We start from the raw sequence: 25944 nt of genomic DNA, 5'->3' as shown, positions 1-25944 counted from the left end.
TATACACGTTAATTAACAGTGGATATAAAGTGTGGATCCTAAAATACCATTTTCACTGTATATGCCATGCATTTCTGATGTAGAATGGTAAATAAACAGACGAAAAAATTATGATTTTTGTAGAAAATGAAAAAAATTGTTCACATGTATTATATTTAGTAATAAATAATACAAGTTATACAAAGTAAGAGATGGGAACGGGTTTTTATCGCGCCGAGAGCCATCCATACGTGAAATATATACCGAAATAGGTGAATATTTACTAGGACGTTTTACGAACAAATCGTGCAGGTGATTAAAAACTAGCAGGAAATATTCATTACAACACAATTATTAATGTTGTATAAAGTAGAATAGCTTTTGCTATTCAGTTTGCCCATATTGTATTGAATTCCACTATGATGCTATCTTTATGCGAGTTCACTGTTGAATAATGATACTTTACTGTCATTTTCACTGTAGAGCGATTCATTAGTATTGTATATGCGGTGAAATTTCACTGTATGAATTTTATTAATTTTTATGCATTAAATTCCAAATTCAGCCGGCTTGCTCAAACAATGATTAAAGTAAGAAAAGGATTTGATAGTGCTGACTTTGAGATGAAAAGTTTGATTGAACACTCCAATAAATTCAATAGAACTAATATTTATTTCAAATAAAACACATCGTTGTCATAATATAACAATACTAGAACACACCCGTGATATCGCGGTTCCGTGACTGAATTAAAGTATATAACTATGCGCAAGCCTTATTTTAGTATTAGTACTGTCATCTGATAAAGTCATGCCGATTATAAGATACACAATTTTCTCTGCTTTCAAATCTTTCTGTTTGAACCCGTCGAACTGGAACTTATCAATTATTGGTAATATTAATTATTTGGAAAACAAAAGGTCCTGGAATGGAGTATTTTTTAATCAACAGCATTGTCCTATATTAGTTATAAATAAAGTTGAATTCTTTGATTCGCTGTTTTACGTCATGCCCGCTAACAAATTGAAACTTTCCGGATTTTTAGTATTCGTATTGTTATCTTAGAAAGTCTTACGGATTAAAATACTACAATAGGTAACAATTTGACAATTAAGTAGTGTCAACCCTGTGATTATGACCCGTGTATATAACATATTAATCCTGAATACACCGTTTGGTGGTGCGCCTGTCAGGTGCGGAACGTACAGATAAAGTAATAGGTAACAGGTGATTATACTATTGGTATCGGTATCGGACTCGACCCGGAACTTCCTAATTATTGGCAATATTAATTACGTGGAAAACAAAAGGGCCTGGAGTGGTCTAATTTTTAATCTACACCTTTGTACTCTATTAGTTGTATATAAAGTTGAATTCTTTGATTCGTCGTTTTTACGTGATGACGGCTGACAAATTGGACCTCGTAATTTTAGTATTATAGATGTGGATCATTTCAGAGTTGAAAGTGTTTTTAGATTAATGCAAAATATTTTCAAATGCATGCCAATTTGATAAAATTCATGTTTCTGCAGTAGTCATTATATGCATGTGCAAACAAATTTTATCATTTGATTTCGAGTATGGGTCTATTTACCAATCAGAAGAAGCATGTAATAGAATTTTTTATAGTTCATCAGAATCTTTATTTAAAGTGTAGTTATATTTATCCAATGCATTGAAACTTCATCACTGAATACGTACATCTCTCATGTTTATCGAAATAGAATGGGATAAAAAGGGATAAAAACAACAATACTTTCTACCAATTTTTTATAAATCACTTCTTGACCAATTTCAATGAGGTTTTGAAGTACGATTTTGATTTAGGGTCCGGTTTTAAATTGGCCCACAGGGTCCAAAATAAAATTTGAGGTTCTTTGGTAGGCTGAATCCATACATGATTGTGTGTATTATTATTTTTTTAATTTTTGACCCATTTAACAAGTTTGTGGGGTCCAACCTGTCAAGAAATAGATTCTTTTGGATTTCAACAACAGTTGAATATTTGGGGTATTTTGGAATGCTGAATCTTACCGTGTTTTTAAATTTTGGATTTTGGTATTTTTGGCAAAGTTATCGACATGGTCCACATTGAGGCCCAAAGGGTCCGAAATTCAACATTTATTTTATTTCATCAAAAACTGAAGTCTAGCTTGAATGTTGTGTACATACTTACCCCAAACTGTTCAGGCTTCGACCTCTGCGGTAGTATCAAGGGTGCTCTACAACGCGTACATCATGTTCCAATGCAACTTTATCAGTATACTACAAATAAAGTTTGCCCTACACAACTTGACTTGCATTTCAAGCTTTAATGACTTTGGATAATTATATGTCACATTGTCGTTTCATTTTATGCAGTAAGGAACCTGCAAGCAACAATCGAGCTAAAACTATCTTTCCTTCAGAATATGGATGTTGAAGCAATTGGGGGCTCAACAATAGGGGAGGCAAGTGAAGATGAATCACAGAAAAAAGAACTACAGTTAAGGAGGGGTCTTCATACCAATGCACATATTGTCCTTTCAAGACAAAATGGGTAGCTAGTTTTCCCAGGCATAAGAAGATCCACACTAATGGGTAAAACAAATGTGACCAGTGTGAATTAAAATTTTAAGACTTCTCAATAAGCATAACAACTGATAGTATGGAGAAGCCTGATTTGTACTCATTGTTCCAAACACTTCAAAAGCAGAACTGGGCAGTGGCGGATCCAGAACTTTTTGTAAGGCGGGCCCGATGGCTGACCTAAAAGGGAAGAGGGGGGTTCAAGTTATGCTTCAGTGATTTAAATAAATTGTTTAAATTAAGCAGTCTCTTTGAAACACACATATTTCGTGAGATGATAAGTGACTGCATGGGGAATGATACATTTTCCGTATCCTCAGTGGCGGATCAAGAAATTTTCATAAAGGGGGGAGTGAGCACTGACTGCCTAAGAGGGGCCCGCTCCAGTCATGCTTCAGTGATTCCCTACTTAATCAACCCAAAATTAAATCCGCCTCTGATCCATTCTTTTCCAATTCTTAAAAAAAAAATACTATCCCCACTCTTTTTTTAGAATTTGTACTGAAAACCTAATTGTTAATGTTTATGTTTTTATGATAGTAAACATGTGTAATAAAAGTGACAGAAAAGAATCATCTTATTAACAATATCTCAATTGTACTCATTTGTACGTAGGAATGTTGGTCTCATGATACAGACAAAGAGTTGTGTTTCTTTTAAGTCAAGCGCTGGAAATGTAAATTCTAGCGATTGATGTAATAAAAAAAGTACAGCACTGGAGATGTGAATAGAAGTACAGCGCTTGAGATGCAAAGTCCGGCGCTGTACACGGTAAAGTCAAACGCTGATGATCTAAAGTCAAGCGCTGGGAAAATATATGATGTACAGCGCAGTAAATATAAATGTCAACGCTTCAAATGTAAAAGTGTAGCCCTGTAGATATTTTGGCTGATGCGTGTTTGTTGTAATCAGTTATGTTAAGGTGTCAGTAACCGAGTGGTATAAATAAGCCGAACTACTGTATCACTAGCCTGTCAACAATGAGGTTAATTTATTCGAATCCATACAGGGCAGATGCATTCGGCTCCAACCTAAGGGAGCTACCATTTGATTTTTAGGGGGGGGGGGGGGGGGGGCTAGGATGAAATTTAAAAAAAATAAGCAGGACAGGAGTTTTGAGTAAAAAAAAGGCAGGAAGAGACACTTGCAAAAAAAAAAGTCAGGACGACAATTTAGGTAAAAAAAGGTCAGGATAAACTAAAAAAAAAAGGCAGGACCGAACAGAGTGAAAAATAAAAAGACAGGACAGAGATTACAGCTAATAAAAATGCAGGACACAATTTTCCATCCTAGCCCCCCCCCCCCCCCCCTAAAAATCAAATGGTAGCTCCCTTAACTGACTAGGATTGTCAGATTTCCTACCGAAGGTTGGTGTTTCTCTCCAGGCACCCTATCTTTACCTCCACCAATGAAAATTTACCGCAACAAAATAGCACATTAATGTTGAAACGTTGTTTCATAATGCAAAAAAGAGGTCCACATTGGTCGATATATACTTATGTACATATCTATTATTAATATCAGCGAGACTTATTCAAAACTTTTTTCCTGTATTAATTTTTCTTATGTTTATGTCTATTATGTTTGCATTTTAATCTATCAGGGTTTCACTTTTTGAAATAAACAAGACTTATTTAAAACTTTTATGTATTATTGTTTCTTATGTGTATGTCTATTATGTTTGCATCTTAACCCGTCAGAGTTTCACTATTTGCAATAAAGTATTCATAATTATCTTGAATGCAGTATAATTTTCTCCCATTATTTTTTTTTTATTGTTTTACATGTATATACTTTGAGCGGGGTTCATAACCATTAAACTTGTCCTTGAGTAATATATATTTTCTCTCCAAATTGACAATCAGATTCATCAGCATCCTACTTACCATTTGCAAAAGTTTTGATAAGTGAAATAAAACTGGGTGTTTAAAAAACACTCAATAAATAAAATCTCAATTCGGATTATTATCGTGGCCTCCATTATTTGAATCCCAGTCAATTAAGCCATACGTAAAGATGCATCTCTATGTACATGCATGTATTTGTAATTCCGTCGTATAATCAGAAAACAAAACATACGTTTACTACAATGAACCGTTATAGAAACTTTTATACTTGAAATTTAGTAAAGATTCGTATACCTTTCGAAAATAAATATTTTGAAAAAAAAAATACTGGGGAAATTGGCCCTTACTACTATTTTGAGCATTAAAACGATAGTTTACCATACTGACAAAGATGTAAATGCAGACACTGTATTATGATCCTAAAGAAGTAGGTTGGTGTCATGTGGCCAGGCAAAAACGATAAGACAAACTAAAACGTGATTCATAGATACAATGTGTTATTCTGTTCCGTCATGTTCAAAGTGTCGCGAATTAACCAAGTATGAACCGTTATCTACCAAACATTACAAAGACAACAGAAAAACTAAGTATCTTGCAACACGAACTCAATCAAAACCCTAGGATTTGCACCGACATGGTTAGTTGACCTTGTGTCGTTTTACTTCTGTTAAAATCCGCCGGAAACATAGCCGGAAATTCTTATTGATCAGGTGCGGATCCTGGATTGTGAAAAAAAACCGGGAGAGACTTGGTAAGTCAACATCTGGAGTATGATCCTTGTAAAAATTCATGCATTTATCATAAAGGTCCATAAGCCCCATTGCCTTAAATCCGCCTCTGTTGTTGATGGCAAATAAACTCAGAATTGTCTTTTTGTTCAGTTATTTATTACAATCTAACAAACTGATCATAATTAATAAGCTATATTTGTATATATGTATCATCCTGGTCGGTTCTCTTCATAAAAGAACATGTTTAACCTAGAAAATGTTTTTGTAACTATGATATTTCAATATTATTCTTTAAAAAAATAACTATGATCAGGTCTTGCGATTTTTTTCGTGATTTTTTTCTCTCGATTAAAATCAAAATAAAAAGCTGTTAACTAATTTCTTTTTTTTTTCAAAAATAATCTGTAAATATTTTTAAAAAACTTTGACTTCTGTCTAACTCAAAAGTAAATGATATTTTCCTATTTTGAATCTAGCTTTGACAACGTAGTAAATATCTATTTAAAATATTTATGAAGTTCTATGTACGTGAAAATAAATGTTTCAAATAATGTATAATAATATAATATTATGCGCTATCTAATCTTTAGATAATGAAAAAAAAACATGTCTGTTTATTTCAATGGTATAAATATATTATGCAATAGATATATATAAAAACATTGAAAATGTAAAGTAGGTACTTTGAAATGAATACCCCAACACAAAGAGCAAACATGTAAAGTACACTGCACCAAAAGAACAATAATTGTATTCACAAAAGGAAAAACAAAAGAATAACGTTAAGAGGTATTCAACAAGGTAATTTAGATTTCTGTTTTTTTTCTACTTTTTATTCTATTTTAAGGGCATTTTATTTCAACAGTGTAATAAAGAAAAATGAGTTAAAAAGCTCTAGATTTATTTAAATATAGTTAAAATTTCGTTGAAGATTGACTAGAGTTATCTGACTGTTTAATAGAATTATGCAAATGTAATGCCCTTGACTGTTTTACATGACTTTTGTATACATGACTTTGTCTACCTTTCCCTAATTTACGTCTACTTCCAAAAACGTTCTTACACTGTATGATATTTTGTGAGAATAAAACTTATTTCACATACAAAACGAACATTCATTGCTGAATCATTTCGCTATAATATAGTACGGAGTTCTGTCTTCGCATTATATCTATATTTTTCTAATCAGAGTTATCTCTCTTTCGTCTATTTTCGCCTCTACTTAGCCACTCCACGTCCAATATGGTGCACCTTGTTCGCCGCCGTAACCAACAGCTGGAAGAGGTCGACGTGTGTCCATGTCATATACATATGGGCCGGGGTAATAAGGAGGTCCAGGATATGGACCAGCACGATGAGGTGGAGGATATGCGTAGGGGTCCGGATAAGCGAGTTCCATAGGAAAAGCCCTATTGTCATACGCTTGATATCCGTATTCTCGACCACGTCTCTTTTCTAAATAGTCTTTGTCTTCGTAACGCTCTGATCCTATGTAACATCCAGCTACTGCGTAAAGCGTTGCCGTGAGTGCTGCAACTCCCATACCAACCCAACCTAGTATGTAGGACCACCTGTAGTCACGAACTGTTGCTGTCTTTATCGACTACAAGTACACAAAATTAATGATTAAATTAACCATGTTAACATTTGAGCAGGAAATATATACTTATGATATCATGCGCACAATTTTAGAAGGAAGCGGAACTTCGGTCAACGCTGTTTCACACCAATTAATTTACAAAAAGAAGCATTCAATTCTAGATCTTAAATGAAGAAGTAACCATATTAACATCTGGGATTTGCCACCAAGTTTAAATATTAGAACAGATTGATCAATCTTTTATGCTAGAAAAGATGATTGCATGTATATCAAACAAAGTATAATTAAGATATATACCTAAATGAGGAGATGCTGAATGATTGCCAAAAGTACAACCACAGTCCAAAATGGATGTATAAAAAAGAAGATTTGGTATGATTGCCAATGAGACAACTGTCCACAAGAGACCAAAATGACACAGACATTAACAACTATAGGTCACCGTACGGCCGTCAACAATGAGCAAAGCCCATACCGCATAGTCAGCTATAAAAGATAAGACAATGTAAAACAATTCAAACGAGAAAACTAACAGCCTTATTTATATAAAAAAAAAATGAACGAATAACAAATATGTAACACATAAACAAACGACAACCACTGAATTACAGGCTCCTGACTTGGGAGAGGCACATACATAAATAATGTGGCAGAGTTAAACATGTTAGCGGGTACCCAACCCTCCCCCTAACCTGGGACAGTGGTATAACAGTACAACATAAGAACGAACTATAAAAATCAGTTGAAAAAGGCTTAACTCATCAGATGGACAAAAATACAAGTGGACGTGGCCGGGTACTCATACATCCCGACACAAAAAGACACAATAAACGGATCTTAGAGTACTCACAGTTATCTGACAGCTAGTTCAAAGCCACTAACAACTAATAAAGAAAATCATGCATCTAAGACTAAACTATCAATCCGTACACATCCAACATCCAACGGATTTAGTGTAAAGACGTCATAAACAGCCAGAAAAAAACATGACCTTGTGCAATGCCAAGTTACAGGTATTGACAGATTGTAGATCCACGAATATGTATACATGTATAACATACTAGTAATATTTAGTTCGCTTTTAATTAACTGATAACAAAATCAATATGTATACCAATAAAAACAATATTCAATGATCTTATTACAGTGTTAAATAGATAACCTTTTAGAATTAGTTTATTTAAAGGAGCGACAAGTTTCATGGATCATTTCTAAATTTCCGGGCACGGTTAACAACATTTCCGTAAAAATGAGGATGTGCTTTCCCGTTTGAAACGTATTCATTTATAGGTCATCCTTCAACCTTTAACCATGAAAAACCCATATCGTAAACTAGTAGTGAGCTATAAAAGGCCCCGTTATGACAAAATGTGACTTTCAAACGAGAGAATCAAAGGTCCGATTTTGACAAAATATCAAGTGAAAAACAAGTATGCAAGGAGAGAGTACTCATTGGCAATCATACCACATCTTCTTTTTTATAAGACAGGAACCAATTGCAACCATTGAATTACATGTTCCTACAAAATGCAAATTTTTACATGTACAAGCATCAACATCAGTATTACAAAACTGGCTCATGAAGAAATATAAATCCAATTATACATACTGGGTCCCATGCCTGGTAAAACTGAGGTTCATCTCTTATTTTATTCCTTTCTAAATATTCAGCTCCATGGAAGAAGGCTATAGCTGCTGCAGTACAAAATGCTGAAAACAAATTGATCATTTTAGTTACTCTTTACATAATAAACGTTTTCCATCTCAATACATTTCGTATTACAGTATGTGTTCCTAACGGAATAAATGGTATAGAATATTTGTTCCAACAGGAATAGATATTATGACAATATTTATAACAAAGTTTCCATTGGAACTTCTGTAAAGCAGAACAAATATACGTTGACAGTCTTGTGTTCACTATAGTCTCCATTTTTTTGTGTCATTTTTTCTAAATTCTTTATTCTTTTGTCATGTTTTGTCAACTCTTCTCTATTCTTTAATTTCTTTTCTAGTGTTAAATTCTTTATGTTTAATAAAAGCAAAATGATTCGGTTTGGTTGCCAATGAGACAACTCTCCACCAGAAACCAAATGACATACATGAAGAAACTCGGAACTTTGCGTCACCGTAGTCTACACAGGCAAATTTTGTTCACGTAAATTTCACGTGAGATTCACCTCAATCGAGCTTTTACATGAAACTCACGTGAAATTTTTCACGTGAAATTAACGTGAATTTGATGTGAAATTCACGTGAATTGATCATGAGCCTTCACGTGAACTTTTCACGTGAAATTAACGTGAATCGAGCTTAAGAGTCTAACCACAACTCAAACCCTTTCATATCTGGTCCAACTGGAAGTAGCAAAACATGCGAGTTCATTCGCATTACAGGGTCGCAGTAACATGCCTTACACCATTATAAAATGTATGCACTTAAGAGCATGTTTGTTTTTTATCTTAAAGGATGAAAATTAGCTTCTATGCAAGTGATGCATACGTGTACGTGTATATTACAGTGAGAAAAATTAAAATAATACCTGAAAAATATGCACAGAAACCTGCACAGTATGCCCATTTTGACCTTCGCCAACAGCAAACAACAGCACCAAACACGTATGAAATTAAGAAAAACACTAAGGCCATAATAAAGAAGGCCATATGACATCTCATTAAATCTGAAAAGACAAAACAATAGTTAGCATTAACTTCTCAAATATGTTAAGTGCTACTGATTTTTTAATTGAAGTGCATCCACATTAAATTTATAGGTTCTAGGAATAAAATTCAAATCAGTTTGCCAGTTTAGTACAATCTGAGACTACTATAACACATCTGTGTTGTTATAGTCTCAGGTACAATCAATGTAGATTAATGTACTCTTTTCATGCTCTACCCTTGAATATACATGCATGTATCAATTGCCTCTTGATCTTTAACTGCAATCGATCAAGCAGTTAACATAATCACATGTTAAAGAAATTGAGAAGGTACAATCTCCTTAGCTGATACATATTGGTTTATAAACTTTATTCAGTGTGCTACCGAACTGAAGTTATCATCAAGAAACCGTTCTACAGCTATAGGATACATTGTACTAGCATAAAAGATAAAATAAACAAATCAATTTAAAATCATATAAATTTATTCATCATTTATTGTGCGTTAACTTTATTGTGTTAAAAAATCCTAATATTGTTTATATCTCTAAAAACTTCATAAACTCGAAAATTTCTTCGAAAGAAATTAATGTAATCAGTATGTTAACGTTTTTATCAAAGTGTTGAGGTTTATTTTGTTCTAGACGTACCAACATAGAGACGGGTTCGAAAACAGGAGAACTGTTTCCTGAACCGAGTTACTTGTGTCAGTTCTTATTGTTATGTGATTTGTGAATGATGTGATTATCACAAGTGACTCTAAATACACCGACATGAAATTATATATCAAACGTATAAAACTTACGTATACGTGTGGAAAAATCCGCTGAATAATCAACATTTGTGGTTTCTGGGAATTTATAGGAAATATGGAAACAATTGCTATCAACAATACCGTCCGCATTTCGGAATATCACTGAAAAGAAAGTCATATTTAGAATTATATGAGGACAAAATTTTTAATGTTTAATAAAATGATGTAAATCGAAGATGTATCACTAAAAAGCAATGCTTCACATTCAAAAAGTACCAACAAGAAGGGGCCTTTTTTAGAACTAAAGCAAATATATTTGTTTGCTTTATAAGCGCGGGTGGAGGTAAAATAAAATACTATCATCTGGACTAAACTTAACTTACAGTTGTCCGTATTGTTATAATCACTTCAGATCATGTAACTGCAGGTATGTTTAACGCCATACACTATTTATGAGGGTCTCTCAAGAACAAGTGGTTTCTCCTATATACATAATACTTGTAGCATGCAGAATCTAAGTATGATGGACATACATGTACTAGTATTATTGATTGTTTTCATTTTCCTGCTTGCATACCAGAGGAGGATTTAGGGGGTTCCCTTTATAAAGCTATATATAGATTTTATGCTTGTCCCGCTCAAAACGTTGCTCAGTTTGCCAGTCCACCTTTTTCAAAACCTTTGACGCACATGTGCATATATTTTGTTCAAACACCGATTGGCACAAATGATTGGTACCGACTGTAAGGATGTACTTACTAGGTGAAATAATAAATAAAGACTTTAAAAATTGATACTTTTTGACAGAAGAGCATTTTAGTTAAATAAAGGAACAAAATAAGCTAAAAATATCGATAGGTTATGAAGTTCCTTTCGAAATATCAGAGTTACGATCTGAGATACGATTTGATCACGAAAACTAACCTTGTTCACTAATCTATGAAATGATATATTAAGGTCAAGTGAAAAAAGTTAGACAGGTATAAGGACCTTGCAAGGTAAACACAAAAGGCATACACAATATAGTTATCATATTACATTGTACTAATAAGACAAAAAATAACTTTACTAAACTGCAGGTCATTAAAATTAATGTTTCAACACATTCTTTGTCTTTATAATTAAAATGTAATTGTAATTAGCATATTTAATTTATCCTGCCCGATATGCAAATATTTTGTAATAAAAAAACACAAATATGACAATCAATAATAAGAATGTCATATTATGACGCCTTTATGTTGTTGTTTGTTAAGTGTATAATAATCGTTTTATTTTCTCGGATTATTACATATCTATGTAATTTTATTTATTGCTTGAGGTTATCAACTAGTTTGTTAAAAACTGCACTAGTAAGACTTCTTATGATAGTAAATCTTCCACAATTGTGCTGTAGGCTGATGTATCAGTGCAAATTTTAGATATATTTCAATTAAAAATGACGAATAAGTTAGCAAAAATGACTTTAACCTGTATGAGTATTTTCAGTACACAACAAACATATTACGATACAATTAAATTGATTGATTGAGTGTGTAATATACTTGCTAAACGACCGGTGGCATTTGTTTTTTATAGGCGAGAACAAATTAATAAAAAGTTAAGTTTGGTTTGTAAAGTGGATCGACCAAAATAGCGCCAAATTAAGAGGAATTTATTGGACTGGTACTAAAACTAAGGGTACTTTACATATAATCAGACATTGTATACTACCTTGCAACAAGTCAACTAGAAACCCTTGAAATAATGTTTGCACGTTTCTGTTTTAACGTGAAGAACGGTGGCGCTGTCTTCAGACAGATCATTCATCTAGAGTTAATAGACATGTATTCAACTATATCTTGCATTGTCGAACTGACGCCTCTCATCAAGGATTGGACAATTCTGCGCCAAATTCCCATTGTATTATAAGGTTCCATGTTTATGAGAAAATAAGAGGTGAGGTGTGGCATACATAGTTATTATAATTTAAGATGGCATTGGTAAGATAGAGCGCACGACGTTAATAGCAGAAGATATTAAGCTGAACTTATAAATATCTAGTAAATATTTAATAAAACATATTTGAAAATTACCGGACAAACAGATTATTATATTAATAAGAAAAAGTGCATAGGTAATCTATTATATTATCTAAGAGCCTGTTGATGTAAAGTTCCTCGAGTTTGTATCTTTTACTCTTTTGAGTCTGTGTTCAATCTATGAGTTCATACATGTAACGTTATTTTTGTAACAGTTGATCTTTATTGCCTGAACTTTTCCTGTTGGTAAAATTTAAACTGTTTTATCAGAATAATTATAATAATCAGGTCATCAAAATTCACAAACACGACATTGCAGCGCTAAAACAGAACTATTAAAATCGACTCAGATATGCAAATTTCTTATAAAAATGTTATCTTCAAAGTGATACAAGTTTTGTTACATACGAAATTGAATGTACAAATGGTAGATACATTCGTTTAAATGGGTTTAAAATATTTAAACCATCATATCTTTTACATCTTTTAAATACCTGACTGTCCTGACCTATTGTCCTATTGTCAGTTTCTTTTGACATGAAATTTGAAATATAAATCCTGTGAAAATGACAATATCCCATTGTATTTGCTTGATCCGGTATTCAGTGATTTTATGGTGGACTTTATATTGTTTGTGCTTCGATGATTTTAAAAATGATCCGATTGTTTGCGTGATTCAGTGCATACAAGATATAAGCTCGATCGTAGTATTTGAAATATTTTATTGATATTTTGTTGAATAGCGAATCGAAAAAAGGCTTTTGAGTGAGATAACCTAAAGCTGATTCAAAAAAGGCTTTAAAGGGAGAATCCTATTGTCAGCGAATTGAAAGAAGGAGTTTAAGGGAGATACCCCAACGTCAGCGAATCGCAAAAATAAGGCTTTAAAGGAAGAAATCATAATGTCAGTGAATAGATAAAAAGGGCTTTTGATGGGTAATATTCTAATGTCAGCGAGCCAAAAAAGGCTTTTGAGTGAGAAATCCTAGCATCAGCGAATCGCAAAAAGGCTTTTGAGTGAGATATCCTAGCGTCAGCGAATAGTAAAAAGGCTTTTGAGTGAGAAATCCTTAAGTTCCTAACGTCAGCGAAGGCTTTTGATGGAGATAACCCAACGTCAGTGTTAATCTGATGATGCTACCAGATAAGGACGATAACCATCATTGCTCAATATGACAAAGAAAAGAAAGGAACAAAAAATACAGAATTCAAATATATTGTTTATGAATTAACTAGGCAGTATAAAACATATAGGGAATTTTCTTTGACGAGCCCCTTATAGTTTAGCTCTTGTTAAATAGCTTCCTTGTAATCAGCAATCCTTTATCGAGGAAACCATGATAGCAAATGCAAGCTCCATAGATAGTATCTGCTGAAATTGCTACTTGGAAATCGGGTTCACAATTAGAAAGCTGAACCGATGTGTTTATAGACCTTTCCGTCAATCTGATCTCAATATATCTACAGCTACATTGTTTGATGAAAGGCATAAGCATTACTATCAACTACATGAAAGGCATAAGCATTACTATCAACTACATGTTCATGCTTACAGTGAGTTAAAAGCTTCATAAAATACATTAGGTATTTAAAGCCATAATTTGCCCATACCACCCAGTGGGGATGACTATAGAGTAACTGATATATATCTAATTGAATGGACTGACAATATTTGAAAGAGAGACAGATAGATAATGTGATAGATATAAGAAGATGTGGTATGAGTGCCAATGAGACAACTCTCCATCCAATTGCAAGTCACAATGTTTAAAAGTAAACCATTATAGGTCAAAGTATGGTCTTCAACACGAAGTCTTGGCTCACACCGAACAACAAACAAGTGACAACAAATGGTTTTTGGCAAGAGATTATGACCTTAATCAGTCAAAACTTTAAGCAATACAATGTAAAACAAAGAGAAACTATTTTCGTTGATGCCATGTTTTAAATTTTACCTTTAAGTTAGGACTAGTGTTTTAGAACTTACAATGATTGATGGTGACAATTTGAAATTTATGAATAATTTCATGTTTCATGTTGAATTGACACTTATTTATTGCATTAAGCATGTTTATATTAAATTGTGTACTTTTTTTAAGAAGTTATAATATAAAGAGTCATGTGTGAAACTTTCAAATTGTATATGTTTTAAAAATGCATTAGGTATGTTTTATTATATTATATTAAATTGTGTATTTTAAGAAGTTGTAATATAAATATGCATATGTAAAACTTTCATTTGACAAAATTCATGCATTTATTGTACATGTTATACAAATGCACTTAACCATGTGATATACAAATTAAAGTGTTACGTACAATGAAACAATACGGACAAATCACATGCATGTACCTGCCAGTAAACTCAAACTATCAACATTGCTATATATTAGCATAGTGACACATAATAACAATTTAAAGAGTATACAAAACGTTATCAGTTGGGTGATTTCGTGTACCTTAATGAACAATCAGAAGGATGAACAGGAACGTTTTTATTGACTGGGCAGTAGGGGGATTCATGTTCTTCAATGATCATCAATCAGCAGTGTTTCAGAAACACAGGCTAGGGGACTACAGTCATGTCTTCAATGATCAATCAGCAGTGTTCCAGGAACACAGGCTAGGGGACTACAGTCATGTCTTCAATGATCAATCAGCAGTGTTTCAAGAACACAGACTAGGGGACTACAGTCATGTTCTTCAATGATCAATCAGCAGTGTTCCAGGAACACAGGCTAGGGGACTACAGTCATGTTCTTCAATGACCAACCAGCAGTGTTTCAGGAAAACAGGCTAGGGGACTACAGTCATGTTCTTCAATGATCAATCAGCAGTGTTCCAGGAACACAGGCTAGGGGACTACAGTCATGTTCTTCAATGATCAACCAGCAGTTTTTCAGAAACACAGGCTAGGGGACTACAGTCATGTTCTTCAATGATCAACCAACAGTGTTTCAGAAACACAGGCTAGGGGAATACAGTCATGTTCTTCAATGATCAATCAGCAGTGTTCCAGGAACACAGGCTAGGGGACTACAGTCATGTTCTTCAATGATCAATCAGCAGTGTTTCAGGAACACAGGCTAGGGGACTACCGTCATGTTCTTTAATGATCAATCAACAGTGTTTCAGGAACACAGGCTAGGTGATTACACATATATATAAGAAGATGTGGTATGAGTTCCCAAATAACAATTAACAGTGTTTCAGATACGTCAGCATGGGAAGTTAATGTACCTTTCTGTTCTGGGAAGCTTCAGGAATGGTCGAGCTTTTTCCGATCGTTCGGTCATATACGACATTAACCGCTTCGAATTCATCATCCGAAACTTCTATTTACGTGTTCTCATCTAGATTCGTTTATCAAATTCCTGGGATGATTCAAGAAATTGTTAAATCCATCCCGAATAGATAGTAAATTCCAATCTCTTTGTTATAGTTATGCTCTACTAAGTGATAGAACTGTCTAGGTCAACTTGTAAAAAGATATTTCTACCCGCTTCATGTCAACGCACAATTTTACACTCAATGGTTATAACAAAAACACAATTCAATTAACCGAAAAAAAAACGAAAAGCCCTTTTTACGGTCGCTAATGTTAGATATGGTTCTTGTATGTTACAGTGTACGTACTTATTTGAAAATGAATATACTACTACTTGTATTTGTTAAAAGTTAATAAATGTTCGATGGTCTTTCCTATTCGTCCCCCCCCACCCATCCAAAAAAAGCCCACCCTCACCGGAAATTATTATATGTAGCAAGTGTCAACATTTAACTTGTATTATATTTTTATTAATATAGTTAAAGATTTAAAGATGTATTCATACCACATGTCTACAAGATGACAGTCATTAGTAGAACAAGCAGAGTTAATATTATTCAGATGATTAATACAGAAAGATCATTTTGGTCATACATAACATTACATATAAATAAAATACAAACTGTTTTAATCATTTTCGTACACACTAGAAAACACACATATTTCAACAGGATATCAAGACAGCCCTTGTGATCTTTTCTCGGTTTTAGTATGTTTTTTCTATAAAGGCATTTATCAATTGTAGGTTAAAACTTAAGTTTATATTATTTATTTGTAAATTGAACGTACTAGGTTCTTATCCCGTTTTAAAAGTTGTTCTTCGCGGCATAAATATCAAATTTGAATTTCCTAATATTTTATAAAATTCAAGTTTAGTTTAAATATCACATTGTCCCCTTCTCTTGAATAGTCCTTGATGATAGAAAATGTCAAAATCTACATTAGTAATATATCGAGAGATGTGGTATAGTTGCCAACGAGACAAATATCCAACAAGTATTATCTTTACGTACAAGTGTTACAATCTAATGGATGTACATTTAAACAAGACTTCAGGTACCGTACAGAGGAGGGTTGGGATCCCGCTAACATGATTAACCCCGCCACATTCTGTATGTATGACTATATGCATTTCCCAAGTTAGGCTGTAATTCAGTGGTTGTCGTTTGATGCTATGTTACATTTTTGTTTTTCGTTCATTTTTTTTTCAAAGATGTATTAGGCCTTTAGTTTTCTGGTTTGAATTGTGTTACATCTGTCATAGCGGGGCATTTTTATGATAGCTGACAATTCGATTTGGGCTTTGTTCATGTTGAAGGACGTACGGTAACTTAAATCCGTTCAAGTTTTTTTTTTTATCCTTCATTGAACTTTTGATGTCGTCCCTTAGGGTGAGGGTCTTGATGACATTACTGGTTGCACCTTAGGGCTTCTGAGTTAGTAATCAAGTTATCGGTAATGAGTTAACTAACCTTGTAAGAACCGAACAAAAATAAGACAAGACATGATGAACATTATGTCAAAAAAAAAAAAAAAATTACAGGAAAATTTTATTTATATACAAAAGTTTAAATGAATATACATCCTGACAAAAATGAAATAGAATGTACCTCCTGGAGAAATTCCTCCTAGCTCCTTATAATATCAAATTATCGTTCCCTTAACTAGTTTGGGACCAACTTTTCTAAAAGACAGATCCACGCATTTTTTTATAATAAAGAAGTTATAAGTCGTTGAAAAAAACTAAATTCTTGGACATGTTTTGACCATATAAAAAACACCAGATATATATATTGCTCTTCGGGAAAAGTTCCTTCAAATAGTACTAAGAAGTGCAATAACAATAAAAAAATGTATCACTTGAAATGTACCCCTCATAAAAGGGTAAGTAATATTAACATTGATGTGTTACCCATTGTTTAAGGGGTTGTTCTTAACCTGTTATGGGGGAGTACAGGTGGGAAAAAATTGACCGTACACATCAGAAAAAAATTACGAATTTCAAACTGAACGTTATGCTGCTGTGAATCGAGTGTACGAATTTCAAACTGAACGTTATGCTGCTAGCGAGGAATCGAGTTCACCATTCGTCGATATAGCATGCAGTTTATACTTTGTATAGGCACTGCCTTTTGTCCAATCCCTTTGTTTAAATGTACATTTGATATTTGAACAATGCAGTTTATATATGGTTTAACTTTTAACATTTTATGCAGTGTTCACAAAATAAATAAAAAACAAATAACTAAAACAAAACATGTAGATACATCATTTAAATGTTAACAGAGTACTCACAATCAGTATCATTCCCATAATAGCATTCACGAAATATTCCCCTATTTCTGGTGAAGGTGTATCTAGCTCTAGTAGCATCTGTTTTTAAAGAAGCCCCTAGTCTGTTTCTATCTACTGTGAATTCTATCCAGTAGTCCGTAGCAAAAGAAACTGCCAAAAGAGCAATAGCCACTGGTCCCAGACACGTAGCCAGGACCAGGCTGAATGTCCCACACGAACTCCGTCGCATATTTCACTTAAAATCCAAAATAAGTTAAAATATCACTGAAATTCCCTGTAGCCAACGGAAGGCTAAGACGAAAGCGAAAGAATGTTCACTTCAATGTGTCATAAGTAATGATGTTAATAACCCGCGAGAGTGAGATATGCACTGGTGAACAATAATAAAGAAAGATGTCCACACGGAATCTCAAAGCCGTTGATGATCTACTTTTGTTATTTTATCCCGAGGTCTCAAATGGTCAATCCTATGCCTGCTCCTTCGGACAGGTATAATTACAAGTTATATGTACATTCAACTTTTAAAGAAATCGCCCACAGGTACAATTTATAATGTAAGGTAAATAACATACATGTATTTTACTGATGACTGCACGTGACACGACTCGGTGATACAGTTATGATTGATGAACAAAATATGAGGAAACAAACCTTGTAAAACTATATAAAATGCACGTTAAGCACATGAATCATTTTAAGAACTACAAAGAAAATACACAATCATACATCAAATTTCGAAGTCAGATCGAGAGCAATCAACATAAAATGATGTATTGGTACAGTATTTATTACTAGTAACTACTCTCTCAATTACTTATTTATCAAGCTAGCCTAACAACTATTAATAAAAGGCATTATTTATTTTTCAAAAATCGTATAAAATTGAGAAAGGAAATGGGGATGTGTCAAAGCGACAACAACCCGACCATAGAGCAGGCAACAGCTGAAGGCAACCAATGGGTCTTCAATGTAGCGAGAAACTCCCGCACCCGGAGGCGTATACCTGTAACAAGGAAAATTTGTGTTTTTTCAGTTGATATGTTCAATCAGCAACAAGACAAATGTCTTTAATTAACGGGAACTGTTTACCTTTCCAGAGCACCTCACTACACAGACGTCAGCGTTTCTTTGTTGGGTATATTTTGTGTAATATGTTGTTTTCTCTGCAGTGTTTTGTTTTCATTGTCTAGTTTACTATCTCTTTTTTTTAGGGTCTTTATTAGATTTATGTATATGTTTATTTGAATTTTTAGTCGATTTTTTTGTTTGTCTGTGATGTATGTTTACACAGTTTTGGCTGCTGGATCCCAATTATTGTCACGCTAACCTATTGTTTCTGTTATGGTTGCATGCCCAAATTTTGCAATATTACCATAACCGAACTATAAACAACTATCGGCCTCACAAGTGGGAGGTTTTAATTAGCTAGATACAAAACCAGATTTAATCAACATTTTCTTCGAACAATGCTTATACCACATCTGGTATATGGCAGCTGTTTTCACTTATTTTGTTGAAAGAAAAAGCTTGATTTTGTCAGTTTTTCTAGACTTTTCCTTTTTGAAATGTTCCCTGGAGTTCAATATTTTTGATATATAGATATAGGAAGATGTGGTGTGAGTGCCAATGAGACAACTCTCCATACAAATAACAATTTAAAAAGTAAACCATTATAGGTTAAAGTACGGCCTTCAACACGGAGCCTTAGCTCACACCGAACAACAAGCTATAAAGGGCCCCAAAATTACTAGTGTAAAACCATTCAAACGGGAAAACCAACGGTCTAATCTATATAAACAAAACGAGAAACGAGAAACACGTATATATTACATAAACAAACGACAACTACTGTACATCAGATTCCTGACTTAGGACAGGTGCAAACATTTGCAGCGGGATTAAACGTTTTAATGGATCCAAACCTTCTCCCTTTTTCTGAAACAATAGCATAACATCACAACAAAGAAAAACATACGATAAAATATCAATTGGCAGACTTAACTCAATCAAAAAACGTATGATTAAACAATGAACGAATAAATTTGATCTGCGATATCTGAATACAAATGCACAGTTAATTAAATATTAGAGACAAACATTGCTTACATCAAATGTATTTTTACCGCTTCTCGCTACTCTTCTGTCGGGGTATTATTTGTGCTTTTTGAACTCATTTTATTTTTTAGAATTGCGACCTTGTTATTGATTTTTCCCCCTTTTGAAAAAGTGTTCCTCCGATAATTTCGTAGAATATAGAATATTAGAAAAAAAAAACCACAATAATATAACACTTGGAATATGCATGGGGTACACGAAGATGGTCTCAAAAATGGAATTGTTGTTTGAGACGAACAGTCGTGGTAAGATGAAAACCAAAAGAGCAGCAATTGTGAGTAAGAGTAAAAGTACCCTTGAAATTTGTGCGTGTAACTGGAACTTGAAGGACTGGCAAACTTTCTGCTAGCAGAGATTGCTTCTTGATACTTAAAGTACGCTCTAAGATTACTTATTATAAATAATAAGATGTGACATGAGTGCCAATGAGACAACCCTCCATACAAGTTCCACAATGTATCAAAACAACTTTGAACAAAAATTTAAATTTCCAGTTTTTGTTAAAATTTTTGCTCCAATAGTCCATACAATACATTTGTATAACAATACCTATATAATATACACGCTGCATTTGGCGGATCCAAGGAAAAGGGGGGATGTTGAGGGGAGTGGAGCAACCCTTTTATTAATTTTCATTTTTTAGAAAATGAACGTTTAATGTTGAACCCTTTTTCAAAATGACTTTTCTTATTTCCAAAGCTCATAAGCACATGTTATTTAAATTAATATTATTATTCAATATTTATATTTTAAGTCAAATACAAATGAGACAAAATTGCTGAAGTACCAAACCTAAAAAATTAAGTATGAAAACAGCACTAGAATGAGAAGATTTATTAATACAAAATGAGATGGTCATGGAAGACTATCATATAATGTATAAAATACAATAAACAAAAAGAAAAACTTTTAATTGCATAGTTCTTTTAAGTGGTTAGTAAACAACAAGAAATTGAATACGAAAAAGTCTGTCTAGATCTAAAGGGGTTTCAACACTTTTATTTGCATCTTATTATTGGTTATATAAGTTATTATAAACTAAAAAAATATAAATATGGGAAGTATCTTTTAAAATTTGCATCACAACTTGTCCCTTCTGTGTTTAATAACATGTCTTCAAAAATCTTGCACGTTTTACAAATTAAATCAATAATCCTTTTTCCAAGTTCTGCATTTTGACAATATCCTGCAAAAAGAAAACAAATATTATACGAATTTCAATCGATATATATCTTAATTATGAATACTAAATGGGCGCTGTTAGATTTATTGTATGCTGAGAGTCTTTCTCTCGAAAACAGAAACACAATTGAAAACCCGATTTTTTTTTGATTTTTTATTAGCGCTTGAAAATTTTAATATAATCTAGATTTTTACGGATAAAGTATGGGACTATTTCTTTGAATTGTTGACAATAAAATAAAATCGTAGTTTCGTGCTTTCTTTCAGGTAATCCCGCCGACCCTACAAAATACGTCAGCCACGAAATATAAATAGAAAAAAATGTCGGCTCTAGTAAAGTTAAATTAAAGGCAGTTGCTATTTGTCCGGCTAGCCGGACGAATAGTACCATGACTATTTGTCCGGCCACTACAATGCGCATGTCACTATTTGTGTGTGCATGTAATATTATCACCAGCAGCACCAGGGGCAGCAAATGTCTAATCTTTATAATTAGGGTCTTATCTTGTTACTGGTAATTGAAATTGTTGTTTTCTTTATACCAATACAATTCCAATGTGGATATCGAATAATTAGGGGAAAAATCTTATTCATTCCATATGTATTACTTCATTTATGGTTACTTTGTAAGAAGAGAAAAGAAATTACTTGTAAAACAAATTCGGTTCGTGTTTTACTCGTGCATTTAAGTTAACGTAAAGGATTTTTTTGTCTAGCAGAAAAAGGTTCAAAATTACTATGTCTGTAGCTGACAAAGAGAACTATAGACCCCTTCACATAAAGATGTCCATAGTTTGGGTGAGAGGTGGGAGATTTTTCTATAATCCCCCCCCCCCTAAAAAAACAACACTGTCAGAATCTTATGAAGAAATTCCAGGTGGGATTTTTTATTATTTACGTGAGGGGATAAGGGTGACACGGTGTGCTCCTTTTTCCTCTTTTCTTTCTTTTTTCCTGATCCCACCTTTGTTGTCCTCTATATTTCATTACCCCACTTTTTATAATCCTTTACCCAATATCCCCACTTTTTGTAACCTCAACACCCCCCCCCCCCTTTATATCCCATTTCGAGGCCTACTTGCAAGATTCATTTTCGGAATATGATTAAATTTTATTAAGTTAGACATAACATTGTAAATTGCTATCTCAATTACTCTTGCTTTGAAAGTCTTTTCCACCATTTATACAGCTGTAGCGAGTTGAATAATTTTGTAAAACTATAGTTCTTCGATCAATTATCTTTTATTTACCATTTTCCTTGTGATTTCAATTATTTTTTAGTCCCTTTCATATGATTATATCATTCTTTGAAGTTCATGCTATCGTATTCAATTAAATTCCGAAAACTGCAAAATTTATCATAAATTTTGATATCGTTGTTTTCAGCCATGATCTTAAAAATTGAATATCAATGATCGGATTACACGCGACCTCTGGTGCTACTGAAGATAATATTACACGTACTTCCGAACACTCATAATATGACATGAACATTACAATGGCCGGAAAAATAGCCCTGGCACTATTCGTCCGGCTAGCCGGACAAATAGCCACTCCGTAAATTACTGTGTCATTTGTAAGTGTCTGTTCCGAGCCACGAAATTAGTATAGTAGCATAATTATTTTTTGTGTTAAATGTTTCTGTCAGCCAAGTTACTTTCATCATTTGATTTTTAAAAATGTTTCTATAGAGTCTTTTATACTTTAACATATATACAATGTGGTATAGATTTTGCTTATTGTAAAAGAATGAACTGTAATAGGACACATGTACAAATGTGCCATAAAATGTAGTAGTTGTTTGGTGCTTGTTTTTAAAAATTCAAATTCCAATATTTATTGCCATGTAAACTTTAAACATTAACTTAAGTTTGTGACATACAAAATAATAACTATATTTCACATATATATATATATATATATATATATATATATATATATATATATATATATATATATATATATATATATGTCACGTGATTACTGAAAAATGGACGTATATTTTTTCTCTCTCAAATCAGTGTTCGAAATTTGATATTTATGTTGGATATATAGACTATGCAAAGACTTTTGATGTTAGTATATAATGTCAAAAAACAATAGTAAGAAAAGAAAGGATAGAAATAGTAGTGGAAGTGGAACTGATTCTAAACACAACAAACAAAGTAAACAGTCACGACGAAGAGAGTTAACAGAGTACATACACGACTCAGATATATCGGTGAGTGAAATATTAAATCACACGAACTCAATTTTATATAATTCTGATGACGATCTAGAAAGCAGTATCTTTAGTGAAACATCCAAACCAGATCATAACCCTACGAAAAAACACTCAGAAACAAAAATGGCCTCAGATGCGAAAAATGTGAATAAAAACAAAGACCCTACAGTCTCTGAAAAACTTGATACTATCGTAAATGCTATACAAGATCTCAAAACAAACCAAGAAGGGATGAAACGAATGTTCGAGTCAAAACTTGATAAACTTAGAACTGATTTAATGGCAAATGTAGACAACAAAATTAGAGCACTACGTGATGAGTTATCAGTTGACATTGGTAGTGAAACAAGACGTACAGATCAACTCCTAATTACTGTTCAATCATTACAAACACGTCTAGAGGGCATTGAAGAACACAATAACACTCAATCTGCATTTAACGGTATCGGTGTCTTAAACCCGGTCAATCCGCTTGACAATCCAGAAATAACTATAACAGCCAGCGGCATACCCGTTACGGAAAGTGAAGATTTGCTATATAAAACTGAAAATCTTATCCGCGCACTTGGCGAAGATGTGTTTTCATATGTTCATGTTACCGCTGCAACTCGTCTGCCGAATAGATTTGATGATCGCCCAGGGATTGTAAAATTCAGTCTAAGAAATAAAGATGAAAAGGACAAAGTTTTGAGAAATAAAATGAAACTTAAAGACAATGAAATTTACAAAAATGTATACATTAAAAGCAGCAAGTCGCGTGTGGAACGTATAATAGAGATGAACGCTCGTGCTGTTCTTAGAAATCTGCCACAGGGTAAATCGTTCCGTGTTGACGCAAATGGTCGTATTAAACCAAAGAACAACCAATCACCGCCAACTGAAAATCAGCAAAATGAAAACGAGAACCCACATCCATAGGACCAGAACCGGCCCATTTCATCTATTAAACTCGGACACATTAATGTTGGGGGATGGACTAGAGAAAATTGTGATTTAAGAAGAGGCATCATCAATGCAATTGAATGTGATATAATTTCGGTGTGCGAGACTCACTTAAAAGCGCAAGACAATATTTTTATGGCGGGTTATAGATGGTTCGGATTTAATAGAACAGAAATACATATCAATGCACCAAAAGCCTCGGGAGGAGTTGGAATCTTTGTGAAAGATCTGATATTTAAAATTTTCAATGTTTCGGTAATTGACAAGTCGGTCGATGGAATACTTGGACTAAAATTCGAAAGCCGCAATACAGATTTCAGTTTTATAGTTTTCGCATGTTATTTGCCTCCTGAAAATTCAAACAGAGGACGTGATGCCCAAGGATTTTTCGCACATTTGCTTGCTCAAATTTACATGAATAATGATAGCGATGACCTTTTTCTTCTTGGTGACTTTAATTCACGAATTGGATCCCTGTCCGAACTGTTATTCGAGACCGATGAAATTGCAAAAAGAATCCAAATAGACAAGTGTATTAACCAGCACGGGCATGAATTTATGGAATTTCTAAACGAATCAAAATTTTGTGTACTGAACGGTAGATTTGCCGACGGGGATAATTTTACTTCAATTTCGAAGAAAGGAAAAGCGGTAGTTGATTTCATATGTGTCCCGCAGGATATTTTTCAAGATATTAGTTACTTCAAGGTGTTAACGGTTCAATCGATTGTTGATGACTTTCAATTACACGATCTTATAGGTGCCAAGTCTAAATTGCCTGATCACTCAGCTATTGTGGCGGAATTCAATATCATGCGTCACTGCATCGCAACGCAAACAAAAGAAAAACGCAACTCAAATCTTCGTTATAAACTTAATCAGATACCGTTAGATTTTATGACTAGTGATATTCAACGGTCTGCCTTACTTACTTTAATAGAAAACATCGAGCGTTGTAGAGAAACTCAGGATAATATTGATAAAATCTACAATGAATTGTGCGAAATAATTTTTTCAGAGATGAACGATAAAATTCCAAAATTCGAGGATAATAGCTCTAAGAAACGTTACAAACACAGAAAACCGTATTGGAATGACAATTTGATGAGTCTTTGGAACAAGATGTCGATTAAGGAAAAGGAATTCACCCACTGTAAAGGAAATCGTAATACAAGAGCGTCATTACGGAACAGTTATATACAAGCCAGAGATATTTTCGATAAAACACTGCGACGAACCGAAAGAACATATAGAAAAATGAAAGCGGTAGATATTGAAGCTATGACTACGAAAAAACCGAACGACTTTTGGGAAAAAATTCGCAACCTCGGACCGAGAAATCACAAGTCTATTCCAAAAGAAATTGTCGACGAAAGTGGGAATATAGAAACAGATGAGCAATTAGTGTTGGATAAATGGCGGATTGACTTTGAAAATTTGTACACCGGAAGCAATAGTGACGAATTTGATTATGAACACTATAGAACTGTCATGTCACACAAATATCTACTAGAGACTAACATGGAGGATCCTTTATTTATACAGAATGAATACTTGAACCGAAACATTACATTAGATGAAATCCACGATATCGTTATGCACTCAAAATCAAAGTCGGCCAGTGGTTTCGACGAAATCCCGTACATTGTACTGAAGTTTCCGATTGTGATAGAGACTATATTAAAACTATTTCAAC

General features: G+C 33.5%; 1 protein-coding gene across 1 annotated transcript; it reads right to left on the bottom strand.

The window, feature by feature from the left end:
- Positions 1–5264: 5264 nt before the first annotated feature.
- On the bottom strand, positions 5265–18339 carry LOC139489190 (uncharacterized). The gene is made up of 5 exons (XM_071275374.1): positions 17786–18339; positions 10193–10303; positions 9268–9405; positions 8335–8435; positions 5265–6728 (listed from the first exon to the last, which is right to left on the bottom strand). The coding sequence occupies exons 1-5, from the start codon at positions 18012–18014 to the stop codon at positions 6348–6350; spliced, it is 960 nt and encodes a 319-aa protein (XP_071131475.1). The 5' UTR covers positions 18015–18339; the 3' UTR covers positions 5265–6347.
- Between the last annotated feature and the right edge of the window lie 7605 nt (positions 18340–25944).

This window comes from Mytilus edulis, chromosome 9, assembly GCF_963676685.1.
Source record: "Mytilus edulis chromosome 9, xbMytEdul2.2, whole genome shotgun sequence".
Taxonomy (NCBI): Eukaryota; Metazoa; Mollusca; class Bivalvia; order Mytilida; family Mytilidae; genus Mytilus; species Mytilus edulis.
Note: the sequence above shows the minus strand (reverse complement) of the source record. Positions and strands in the feature narration are given on the sequence as shown.